Source organism: Alligator sinensis, unplaced genomic scaffold (assembly GCF_000455745.1).
Source record: "Alligator sinensis unplaced genomic scaffold, ASM45574v1 scaffold87_1, whole genome shotgun sequence".
NCBI lineage: Eukaryota > Metazoa > Chordata > Crocodylia > Alligatoridae > Alligator > Alligator sinensis.
Genome location: NW_005841929.1, coordinates 1431433 through 1444615, shown reverse-complemented (window position 1 = coordinate 1444615; position 13183 = coordinate 1431433). Strand labels below are relative to the sequence as shown.

General features: G+C 43.9%; 1 protein-coding gene across 1 annotated transcript in view; it reads left to right on the top strand.

Moving 5' to 3' along the window:
- IL17RA (interleukin 17 receptor A) overlaps positions 1-13177 on the top strand; it is a 51981-nt gene extending 38804 nt beyond the window's left edge. Inside the window, exons 12-13 of the mRNA XM_006019440.3 lie at positions 857-898; positions 2811-13177. Of these exons, the coding sequence (XP_006019502.1) occupies positions 857-898; positions 2811-4315 (1547 nt within the window). The 3' untranslated portion in view covers positions 4316-13177. The remainder of the gene's footprint in view (positions 1-856; positions 899-2810) is intronic.
- Positions 13178-13183: the final 6 nt, after the last annotated feature.

The window sequence follows — 13183 nt, the reverse complement described above, 5'->3', positions numbered from 1 at the left end:
GAGCTAAGGCGTGGCCGAAGGGCTTCCCCTCCGGATCCGCCTCAGCTGTGCTGCGCTCTCTACCCCACTTACCTTAGGGGAAATCAGCTGTTGCTGCCCCCGCCGCTGGCTTCCTCCGCTGCTGCTTCCGTTGCTGCCGCCTCCGCCGAGGTAAGCAGGTACACGTGTGGGTGGCACACGTGCACCCTGCTCCCCTCGCTCCTGCTCCCCAACTGCCCCCAACTTCTCCTGTGTTGTTTACAAACCCTTCAGAACTGGCACACCCTAATTATCCAACCCACAATATTAATCCTTGATCCCTTCTAGGAATTAGTTCTGCTGTGCCATCTTGCATCTGTATGGTGTTTTTCATCCTGAAATTTATAAGTGCCTAGCCAAAGGTATGTGAGGCACAAAGATTGACTTGTCCAAGGTGACACAGTAAGTAATTGGAGAGCTCCTGATTTTGAGTCCCATGTGATGACCCACTAGGCAACTGTCACAGTAACATAACCCTGGTAGTAATTTTTGCCTGGGAAAGTAATATATCTACCTCACTGTCATCATTAAGATGTTGGTGGCAGGGTGGATGGTGTTTCAGAAGAAGCAAGGAGGTTGTTTGGCAGGTCAGTCTTCCTTTTCTAGGTGTAGAATTGAATGGTAAGGAAAGGAGATTATTTATGTTCACATGCAGTCTTTCCCCTCATGAAGAGAGCCTTCATGAGTGGGCTGCTTTCTCCTCATTTTAATGCTTTTCATTAGGTTTAGTGTCAGAAAGCCTCCACACTCTTCCAACCTGCTCTCTGAAGGGCATTAGAATTTTAAGGGCACACTTTTAAAATTCTCTAACAGCTGACAGTATGTCTTTCTTTTTCAGGGTGCCATCATGGGAAATTGAACAGTAGCAGCATGTCGCATGGTAAGGGATCCTTTTCGTACCATTGGACAGACTTTGTCAGACACACGCATGTGTTCAGTGTGGACCATACTGGAATTCATATTACCCAAATATTGCTCTGCAACCTCAGTTCTGTTTCCTTTAACCAAAAGATTTGTGTGTCAGTAGCAGGCTTGGATAGTGATCATCTAAGATATAAAGCTCTTCCACTTGCAGAGGAAGGGGTTTTGTCCTATGAAAGTAAAGGCTTAAGGTACTAATAATGCAGCTGCCATTATACTGGCAGGAGGGTCCCTTACTGGTAGAGCTTTTTCCTGGTCAGGGAACTCAGTTAAGCTATACTCTTCCTGGTGTGAGCTACTTCTCTATTAGAAAGCTTTGGTGTCAGTGCTATTCTGGAAAACCATTCTGCATGTAGATAGGGCCCAACTGACTAATTGTAGGTCTAATTATACAGCTGCAGTTATACTGGTGTAATTCCATATGTAGACAAGCACTTAAGAAATTTACCCTGGGCAACTGGTATTAGAAGAATTGCATGGTGGTGATCTTTCTCCCCTCCCTCCTCCAACTTTAAATTGTGGGAGGCCTTCATGATAGGGGTGATCTAGGAGTACAAAAGCAAAGTAGTAAGCCTGCTTTCAGATGTCAAATTTGAAGGAAGGTAAGAGGAAATGGGAGGAAGCTCTTTCAAATGCTGTTCACATAAAACACTTCTCGCAGTACATTTTCAGTATTGGTGTCCATGGGCTCTATTCCACCTCACTGGGGTCTCAATGTACCCAAAGGCTCTGCTGGATTCCTTGGGGGGGTTACCTTCTGCTTGGTGAGAAATGAATGGCAAGTTGCTCTCCAGCTTGACTAGTTAGGCTTGGGATTCCTGCCTTGACTAGCAGGGAAGAGAGGCGTCATACTCTCCCAGCATACTCGCTACAGTGCAAAAACAAAAGTGACTTGGAGTTGATTGTGTAGCTTTTCCTAAGAGAGATTCTTTCCTTTCTGGCACGGCCTGATGAGCCATGAAATGGGTAACAGTGTTGACATGCAAAGTACTATTATCAGGCATCTGAATTAGTACCATTGAAATGAGTAGGGCAGGTTACACTTCTGGACTTATGCTTCAGGTTCTGAAAACAACAGGTGTCACTGCACCTGTTACTCAGCTTATATCTTTGAGGAAATCTCAGCAACAAACACAGCCACAGGCTTTCAACAAAAGTCTCTTATAAAGAGAGTGAATAAAAAAGATTGGCTCATTTAGTTCAGCAAACAAAAGCTGAGACAGGATATGAATGCTGTGTGTGAAAACATTGGAGATAAACACCAGGGAAGCAAAAGAACATTTTTAATTTATAAAATAATGCTGGCACAAGAACAAATGGGTATATACTGGCAATGACCAAATTTAGGCTGAAAATTTAACCTCAGAGGAGTGAATTGAGTACAACCTTTCAGTAGGATAACAGAGGCCAAAAAGAAAAAAAACCTAGCTAATTTTGAGAGAGTGCTTGACTGACACATTAAAAGGATTAGATGATGTTGGGTGCCTGTGATGGCAGGAAGCTGAACTCAGCACCCTTGGAGGTCTCTTCCAGTCTTACATTCCTGTGTTGGACCTGCACATGAGATCAAAATGACCGTGACTGTCTATCTCTGTGTCTTGGAGCTGGGATTGCTTGCTTGGGGACCCAATTGGGACTGGAAGTTCCACTCTTCCAGGAGTAGGGGAGGAATGTTTGTTAGGAGAAAGTTGCTCTTTCACTAGATCATTGATGTAGCTCTCCATCAAGAGGGAAGGGAGGCCTCCCTTGAGAAAGGGCTCTTTGGGGAGTTAGTCATGCAACACTGTATGTGCATATGGTGGTTACACAGGTACGGTTTTAGCAAGTGTTACAATTGATTCATTCCACTATCTTTTTATTATTCCCTTCAGAACTGTTACCCCCAGACATGCCTCCTCCAAAACTGAAGCCCCAGAAGGTTTGGTTGGTGTACTCTGCTGACCACTCGCTGTATGTAGATGTGGTGCTGAAGTTTGCCCAGTTCATGATCACAGTCTGTGGTACTGAGGTAGTTCTGGACCTGCTGGAAGGGCATCAGATCTCAGAGATGGGAGCCATACCCTGGCTTACTCAACAGAAAAAGGAAATGGAAAAGCTTTCTTCAAAGATCATCGTTTTGTGTTCTCGGGGCACCCGTGCCAAGTGGCAGGCCATGCTTGGGAAGGAGGCTGTGCATCTCAAACAAGATCAGCAGCATCCAGCAGGAGATTTGTTCACGCCAGCCTTTAATTTGATCCTGCCAGATTTCAAGAAACCAGCTTGTTTTGGCATGTATATAGTGTGCTATTTTGCAGGTATAAGTAATGATGAGGACGTTCCTGACCCATTCAATGTCACATCCAAGTACGAGCTGATGGACAGGTTTGAAGACATTTACTTTCGGATCCAAGATATAGAAAAATTTGAGCCAGGGAGAATCCATAGAATCCAGGAGATCACACCTGAAAATTGTTTTGAAAACCCCAGTGGCTGGAAGTTGAAGGAGGCTGTGCAAAAATTCCAGGATTGGCAGGCAGAGCATCCAGACTGGTTTGAAAAAGAGATCTGCTCTGAGGAAGAGGAGGACCTGCAGTCTCTGGATAGAGAAAGCCCTGAAGAATTAATACCCATGGAAGAGGGAATTATGAAGCAGCAGTTGTGTCTTCAGGAGCCTGATCCCAGTGGCTGCTACATGGTCAGTCTCCATATAAATGAAATTGAAGGCAAAAGCTGTAAACTGCAGCCTCAGTTTAATCCACCTGGAGATCCAACTTTCCAGACTATGATAATTCCCATGGAGGAAGTTCCTCCAGTTCAGATGATGGAGCCACTCTCTCTCCAAGATAGTAAAAATGCAGTCAGTCATCAGGTGCTGACCAATGAGGACTGGATGGAAGGAATCCCCCTCCTGGCAACCAGTGTCCCAATGAGAAATAGCATTCTATTCTATGAAGACCTTAACGCCACATCATCAGACAGCCAGATATTGACAGACCACCTTCAGGCTGAATTGAACGAACAGCTGAATGGTTTAATGTACTCTCTCTACCAGCGAAATGTCATTCCTTCTGAGCCATCTCTTTGCCAAGAAGAGGCTGAAGAGCAGCAGCAGCAGCTGGTCTTCAATGACCAATCCAAAGATCAAAGACAGTCAGTGCAGTCTGACCAGGGCTACATCTCGAGATGTTCCCCTTTGCCTCCTGATGATCCTGTCGAAGAGGAGGAGGAAGAGGAAGAACAGGGAAGCCAGATGCCTGCACAACACCTCTCTCCAGAAATACTGGACAGCTTAAAGAGTCTCCAGCAGCAGCTGCTTTTCCAGGAAATTCAGCAGAACAATAGCTGGGAGTATATAGGTATAATGAGAGACACAGGCCATTCTGTAGAGGACTCTTAGATCTATCCAGGGGTCACTGCATTTGAAAAATGGGTATGGAAGCAGGTGGTGTGTAGACATGCAGCATTCAACTGCAAGGTGTCTCCTGATCTTTTATAACAAGTGACCTAGGCTATTGGTTGGAACTTGTTAATACCAGCCCTCAGGGAAAGGATTGTGCTTCTGAATACAGTATGATCTACCCATTTGGCTTTTGGAGCCAAGCTGTTGCTTTAAATCTCTGAATGGGAGAAGATGGCTCAATTTTTAAAATATCCCATGAGGTGACTAGTACTAATTCTGTTGCTCAAGAAATGTACAACATACATTCCACTGATTACAAGCAAATGTATTGCCAGCCATCATTTTGTAGCCTTGAAGATTCATATCATGCCATCATGATTGCAAAAGACATAAATCAGGGTTAAGAAGAAGAGAATAGACTTGATGGAAAACAAGTTTGCATTAACAATTTAATAGCTAAGCTTTATTGTAAATGCTGCAATAAATAACTTGTGCCTCAAGTCACCATGGGTGGTGACAGATCCAAACAGACCTACCTGTGCTAATACCTGGGTTTGGAGATTTTCCAGTGTGATCCACTTATGCTGGCATTTCTGTATTTGCACCAACGTTAAGAAATAAAGTTGAATGCCTGAGCAAAAATCAAGATGAAATATTTAAAACCAGGTAGCTTTGCGTATAGACATAAACAATAGCCTGAAGGGTAAAAGGGAGCAGGGCTTAACTTTGTTAGCTACTCTTTGGTAACTGTCTGTGTGTGTGTGTTTACCCCAGGGTAAATAGAAGCCAACCTGGAGGAAATTACACCTTTCCCCCGAGGGATAAGTTACCAGGGTTTACTTCTGGGTAGAAGCATCTACATGGGCAGTTACCATAGAGCAACCATACCCTCTTTGACAACACATTAAGCTGTTTATGTGTACATATCTTTTGTCTCCTCTGTCTTTCCTCCCGAGCCTATGATAGAGTGGGAGGAAGACACCTGCCAGGTAACAACAGCAAAAGTAGCATAGGGATGATGGACAAAAAATGGTATAGGAATTTGCAGTGCAATTACATCGGTGAACAAGGAACTAACTAATGTGCCTTGGGGCTGCAATACCCAGGCTTCAAATCAGGGTGGAAATAAGTGTCTCCTATATTGCACTGCTGGTGCTGCATCCATAACTCTGTGATGTCTCTATGCATCTCAATACTAGGCAAGTTTCAGACTGGAGATTTGGTGGGAACAGCAATGAACACAGTCAAATGTCTAAATTTCTATAAAGAAAGATTTTTAACAGTAAGCATAGCTTGAACAGATGTTATCTGAAGAGTAGGAAGGGTATTTTAAAGAAATTTTGGAGTGAGATGAATGCAAGGTGGTTCCTGGAGGTAATTAGCAATAGCATAAATTTTGAGCAAAGGAAGTTTGGGCTGAACCCTGAGAGATGTTTCCCACTACCAGACTAACAGTCTCCCAAGAGTGGCCATGGAAATGCCATCAAGTGAGACAGTCTAAACCTGGGCTTGATGAGCTTCAGAGAATATTTCCCAGTGGCCAGTGCAGCATTTAACTTTTCTGGGCAAACTACATAGATCTTGAAATCTACATGATGTGCAAACTCCTGTACAGCTATAGTTTTTACCTTGGACACGGCAATGGCTTGGTCACCTCAGCCAGCTGGGGGAACAGTTTCTTGAGGCTTTTTTGTCTTTTCCCCTTGCGCACTCAAGTAAGGCTGCAAGTAAACCTTATTTATTGCACCTCTGTATCAAAGAGCAAGAGATCAGTAGCATAACAGAGGGGGAGGCAACTGGGGCAGCAACCCTGGGTGCTGCCTTGGAGGAGTAAGGGTGCAAAAAAGCATTTGCTGGAATGGCAGCTGGATGTGCCACTGCCACAGGCACTGTGGCAGCTAGCACTGCCCTTTGCAAAGGTATGGCCCCGGGCATGGAGCTGCCCAGCTACACCTCTGCAAGAAGTGATCTTTGTGCCTTGCATTAAGATAAAACATTTTTCAATGTCTAAAGTAGCATAGAAGTCTTTTTTTAAATCTCTAAACATTGTATCTAAGCTACTTGAAGTGTCTCTTGTGATTTTTTTTTAATTGGTTGTCTTTAAATATGGAATTTCAATTCATAATTTTATTAACTATTATTCTACCAATTGTGATGATGCATCCAGTGCTGTTATATATTTTTATAAAATTTATACAGTGCTTTACTAATGTTGCTTTTATAATTAAAGGCATTACCCACTGAAATGCATGAAGTATTGATTTTTTGGAAAAGGTAATAAGGTTGTAGGAAAGTAGGGCTGGAAGGAATTCAAAAGGTCATCTAGTCCAGCCCCCTGTTTGAGGCAGGACCATCTGTAACTAAACCATTTCAGCCACGTGTCAGTCCAAACTGCTCTAGAAATCTTCAAGGATGGAGATTCCACAATGTCTCCAAGGTAGCTTCTTCCAAGGACTGACCTCCTAAGTCCCTCCTAATGCCCACCTAAATTGGAGCTGCAGCTTCAGTCCATTGCCCCTAGTCCTGTCCCCTATGGCCACATATTTTATCAATACAAAGATGTATTTGTTTGTGCTTCATTCAAGATTTGAATAGTGGTCCACAAATCTATTATAATGGGATCTTGGCCTGCTTGCAGCTTGGTGGAACCTTGGGTCACTGACAGAAGACTAATGCCTCAAAAAAGTTCCTTCTGATGAGAGAAATTCCACTGCCTTAAGAATTTAACTCTACCTTCCTAAATTACAGATTCTGCTAAATAGCCTCTGAAGCTTAACAGCTTCTTCTGCAAAGCTTACAAAAATCTTTCCTCTCTTTACCTCTGACAACAAACCCAAGTGTTTGGTTGTCAATTTATATTTCTATTCTAGATCTGTCTCTGGGGTGGGCCAGAACCATGAATCATTACTCAAGAAAAAGAAATTTTCAAATAAGCATACATGCTACCTTTCTCACCATACTAAGATTCCACAGGATTTTTTAGAATAAGAGTTTGATAGAACAAGTTTCTGCCACCTATTAGACTTACCTTGGGCAGAGAACTTTTGATTCCAAAGACCAGTTGATTTAAATAAGTAGCAAAGTAAACAGACCAAGGTAAAAAATCTTGTGCAGATGCCATGGTCCTGAACTCTCAGTAGTTGCTGGCCACTGCCTTGAATGCCCTTTGATTTCCACCTACCACTTGTATGCACACATTCCTCTAGAGCTCAAAGCACTGACACATGAATTGTCACAGAAACAGACACCAAATATTAAACCATTCCTTAAAAAAAAAGGGCTATCTGGCACAATGGAAGAAGGTAGGGCATGGTAGCACTTTGGAGACTGAGTTAGAGAGCCATTAGCTTGTATAGGCAACAACCTAGTTCATTCATTGCATCTGATAAAGTAGGCTGTTGACTAAAATCTCATGCCTCTTTAGTTTAAAGTACCCCCACTCCTGTCTGCCTGACTTCAGACAAACACAGCTGGCCACCTCTCTGGTGTAATGGAGTGACACTTCTCATTAAAAAGGCTTACATACAGCCATCCACTTCTCTGTAGAATCAGCCAGTTGAAGGCAGACCATCAAACATAACTTTCCTTCTATGTGGCCAGAAAAATTGGCAAATGGAAAAGCTCCAACAAAAACAGCTTAGTCCCAGCTAAAAAATAGCTAAATTGCTATTTATTACTTGTTTAGCCCAACTATGATAGGTCTTGTACAAGACCTAAAATGTTCTTCCCATGCTCCACAATGAGCTGTCCTCATAACCACTAGAATAGAAGCAAATTTCATCTCTTAGGTAGTGAAAGATGTGGATTTAGAAAAAGCCCCCAAACTTCTGTTTCACAGCTTTATAGTAGAAACATTTGCCATGAGTTCTTTCTATGCCTTACAAAAACATTTGTTGTAAGTAAGGAGCTCAGAAGTGTTTCACTTAAACTGTTATCAATTTGCTCATCCACCTCTGGAAAAGTTGCTCTTTGAGTTAAAATTCACCATTTTGTTCTGACAGGATGCTCATTTGAAGAAAATCTGTTTGTGTACTTCCAGCCGGGGGAGAGGACACAAATAATTTTGAATATTTTATTGTAACTGTTGATATTTAATTTTTAAGGTAATGTGCAGTAGTATGGTAATAAGAAATCAAAGGTAACTAAACACAAGAAAAGTTGATCACAAGTTTCTCATTTTATTTTAAGAACAAATCTCATTTTTAAAAAATACAAGCTCTGATTAGATGCTAGGTGGGATGTCAAGCCTCCTCCTGCCACACAGCCTATTCCTTTCTATAATTTCATTTTCCCCTCCTTGGAGTTGGGTAGACACACTCAGATGAAGGAGGTACAAAAATGCATCTCAGGAGAGCACAACAAGCCTAAATAAGTTCTGATGCAGGACTACTTTGCATGCTGGAGTTACATAGATAGGAGCCTGTACCTTCCAATGGTACAATGTGGCTTACCAAAATATTGACTTAATCCAGGAGCTTGTTTAAAGTGGAAGCGACAGGCAACATAACATGCCTTCAAGGTGTTTGGGGTAAGGGGCATTATTTGCAACCAGAAAAGTACAATTGTTCATTCCTCTCTCATAAAGGTTTTTGGAGCAGAACAATGTGAATGAAAGTAGAGGTTAAATTCTACATGGGGGTGAAGAAAGTTATAGCGGACTTAAACTCCACTTAAACTATTTTAACATAATGGGTGATTAGCATTGGTATTATTATAGCTGTCATTTTTGCTGCAAGGGGATTCCTTAAACCAGCTAGCTCAACAAAGCATTCACTAGAAGTCTGGTACCAACTGGCAAGTATCCAGGAAACAATGGCAGTTAATAAAAGTCGCACCCTGTACTGAAGCTTTTCTACAAGAGAACCAATATGGCAAAACACCTATTCTGAGACTTAGGTGTTCAGCACAATTTTGAACTGAAGAACAAATTTAATATACAAGATTAACACAATGCTTTGTAGCCTCTTGTTGAAAGTGGCCACATCTATATGAAACGCTGACTGCACAGTTGGCCGATACTACTATGCAATAGCATAACATGGCAACAGCGATGTGACGCTAGTGCACAGTAGTATTTAAACAAGTACTAAATGACTGCACAGTAACCTGAGTTACTGCACAGTAGCGCCGACAAATGTCTGTTTTGTGACATGTATAAACAAATACTAAATGACTGTGCAGTAATGACCGCACAGTCAGCATCTCAGAGGCAGCCACTAAAGACCAAGGAAACTCATCTATAGGCAAAGGTCCAATATACCTCCTTTCACACCAATGTCTATTAGAAAAATGAACTTGTTGTATTTACATGTGCATTAATGCACTTTAGTTAATAAGCATTCAACCTAGTACCTCCATTGCGAGGTACTAAGAAAATGTGCATTAGCTTATCTTAATGCACATTAATTAAAGACACAGGGCCCCTATATATAAGCATGCATGCTGCTCTGATGTGCTGGAGCAGACTCGATTGAGTCTGCTGAAGCATAGCAATTGCCATGCTCCAGTAGCCTCCTGTGTCTTGTGTTTCAGCATCCCCATGCTTAAAAATGGCGGCAGGGCACTTGAACTATAGCTTGTAGTTTAATTAAAGCGCAACTCCCCACCCCTGGAGCACATGTAAAAGTGCTCACAGTTTTTAAGTGATGCTTAATGTGCATTAGCCTGTTTCAATGCACATTAGCAAAAGCGCACGGTTTTAATGCACATTAAAATAAGCTAATGAGCATGAAAGCACGTGTAAACATGCCTGCGGTTGACCAGTAGCTCTATTGCTCATCACCTACAACAAAGAAAATGGAATGTGTCAGATTTATGGTGGGTATATCTAGGCGTGCTTTTACGCATGTCTAAACTTAATGCATATTAGCCTAATGTGCATTAAGGCAATTTAGGTGTGTTTCTACACATGCACATGCTAAGGTGCATTAGCACAGGTGTGCAGACTGACTTGGGACTGAAGTTAGTCCTAAATCAATTAATACATGCTATGTTAATGCACATTAACACATCTACACATTCGCTAATGGGGCTTAGCTATTTGCACATAAATTTGATACCTGCTTCAAGCCTAAAATCACCATTTTTAAGTCGCATTAAGGATGCGCACATGTAGATAAGCATCCTTAATGCACCTTAAATTGGGGTAACGCACATTAAATGCGCACATGTAGACACACCCTGTCTGAATTATACTTGTGCCCAAATAATTTAAACCTGCCAAATACCTTGTACGCAGTGCACTGTTAAACCACTGGCAGCTTTACTAGAAGCACGAACAGCAACATTTGTTTCCTTTCTCTTGACAGCTTTTTCTATGCTATACCTTGCCTGTTTGACTGCATAGAGTGGAATACTGTTAGGCTAGGATACCTAAGAGTTGCCTGTTTTTTTTAATGGTACTTTGGTTCCTTTTTGAGTTTAAATATTAAAAAGGAGGGGGAAGATCCCCTACCTGAATGCAGATATTCCAGTTTCTTCTCTCCCTTTGGCCAGGAAACGAGCATCCCCCTAGGCACCTTTCAGATCACATAGGAAAAGTTCACAGTACTGAGTTTTACAATCACAGTCACTCACAGCACCAAGATTGTCCAGACAAATGAAAAGAAATTACTCAAGAGAAGGCCACTGGCCAAATTTCACACTGTTGCCCAAAACAAGCACTTTGTTTAGGGCTCAGATAAAAATAAAGCACTGGTGGGAAAATTAAGCCTAGTCTTTGCTGCCTCTGGCTGGCTTGGGAAGAGTAGCAAATCACCCTTACCAGCTGCAGCTTTAACAGAAGGGCACTTTGGGTCCTTCCTTTCTGTGTCACAGCTGAAGCTAGCCAGCCACCCAGGACTGGGGAGAGAAGAGGCTACCACAGGTCACCTGTGGGAAGCAGAGAGGAGTCATGGACTGTAAACATTGTGTAATCGCAGTGCTCTAGAGGAGGACCTCTACCCTGCTCTGAGTGGGGTAGTGACAGCAGTAGCTCCGGCTCTAGTGTCATCCCTCCCAGTGAAGCCCAAGAGTTGAAATAAGGAATTTATGTACATGCACAGGAAAAGTCCCAGCTGTGCGTATGATTCTGGCACTGGCTGTGGAGAGCTGCTGCACTTTGTTCCCTTTCCCATATGGGCAGCTTGGAAAAAAGGCTCTGGACAGCAGAGTGCCTACCATCCCATGTGAATGCATTTCTGTCAAGAAACAACTGGGAGGGGACAAAGCTTTCCCTTCCTAGTTCCTTCTGTTCAGCATCTTGGGTTCCTGGGGCAGCTACAGCCAGCTAATGAATCAGGCTTAAGCTGCCCCAAACATCCATGGAGCTCAAACACCAAGGACAGCTGTATTCCATGAAATGGCATCACAGTTACCTTCTTCCCCCCAGCCTTTAGCCATATGCACATATGGATGACAGACAATGCCAAGATGTGGGGGATGGGTCTCACCAAGACAGGTAAACTGTGGTGTGCAACTTTGTCCCATGCAGGTGGCTCATCATAGCACTTCCCTGCCCAGGTCTGGAAGTCAAATGAGGTTCATCCAGCTGTTCCAAGCAGCACCAAGATTCCCCTGCTGGTAGCAAGGAAGACAGTTGGCAGGTTCCAGTCTCAGGTCTGTTCTTCAAAGTTGGTGCAAATGGAAGGTTCACAGTTGCTGGACCAAATCTTCCCAGCCTGCCTAAGCTGAGTGGAGGGTGCCCTTATTGTCAGTGTAAAAAAAAACAAAACAAAACACAACAATGATCCTTAAAACATGCATATTCACAGAAAACTGGGAGCCCCAGCAAGTGGCTGCTGCTGCCTGAAACAAGCAGGTGCCTGTTGTTAGACCCTGTTCTCACCAGAAATAAATGTCTCTTTTTTGTTTTGTTTTGTTTTGTTTTGTTGGGGGGGGGAGGGAGACTCAGCCCCCTGGTGTAGGCCCATTTCAGACTCACTTGTTCTTTTAGCACAAGATGCAACAAAGTTGAAGCACAGAGGTAGACATTTTCAGCAAGGAGACAAGTGGCTTCCCTTGAAATTGCTAGACCAGCAGCCTCAGTTCCCAGAAAAGAAGCTCACTCCATGGGGGATTCGGAGGCCCTTTTTTTTCCGTGTCTCAGCAGATGTAAAACAGAGACGGCGCCTCTGTAGGCTATAAGAAGACTAAAAGCAAGCATCTTCTTTGTGGTCTTGCATATACCCCAAGGACAGACGTGTAGAGGAGATTGTGGCCACTTAGTTCCTTCTCACATTCAACCCATCAGGATTTCTAAGTGCCATCAAGGCCAGAATCCAGTCCACCCTTGACGCAGGGAAACAAAATGAAACTCATTTTGTTAATGAGGGGCACCTTGATGAGATGTTTTGGCACACAGCAAGGGGGAAACAGACCTGGGCTTTGAGACGCTATGAAGGGGCCAGAAGCTAGAAGGAAAAGCTGCTGCAAGGAGCAAGGGCTTCTGCCTTCCTCCCGGCAGATAGCCTGCGCTGCGTGTCCGACGGCTGCCGAGAGGCTCCTTCCTGGGAAAGGCAGGGGGAGACCGGCATGGAAAGAACCGGCAGCTTTTTCCAGCCGTCAGTCATAACAGTTCGGGGCAATGCGGGACCCTGAGCGGCAAGGCAGAGCAGCTCTGCCAGGGAGGAAGGACTGGAAAGAAGAGCCAGCTCAGCCAGGTGGGGAGAGGATCCCGTTCCCCTTGTTCCTGAGCTCTGGGGCAGAAGGGGCCGGCAGAAGGCCTGGAGGGCAACGGCGACACCCTTCCCGGCCTTCGCCTCCTGGGCGAAGCCCCTCAGCTCTGGGCTACAGCCAGGGTGTTGATGTAGCCGTGCGGGCCCACGTCGTTGTCAGAGATGCAGCGGGCCAGCGGGGCGGCCCCGGGTCCCGGCCCGGGCCCGGGGG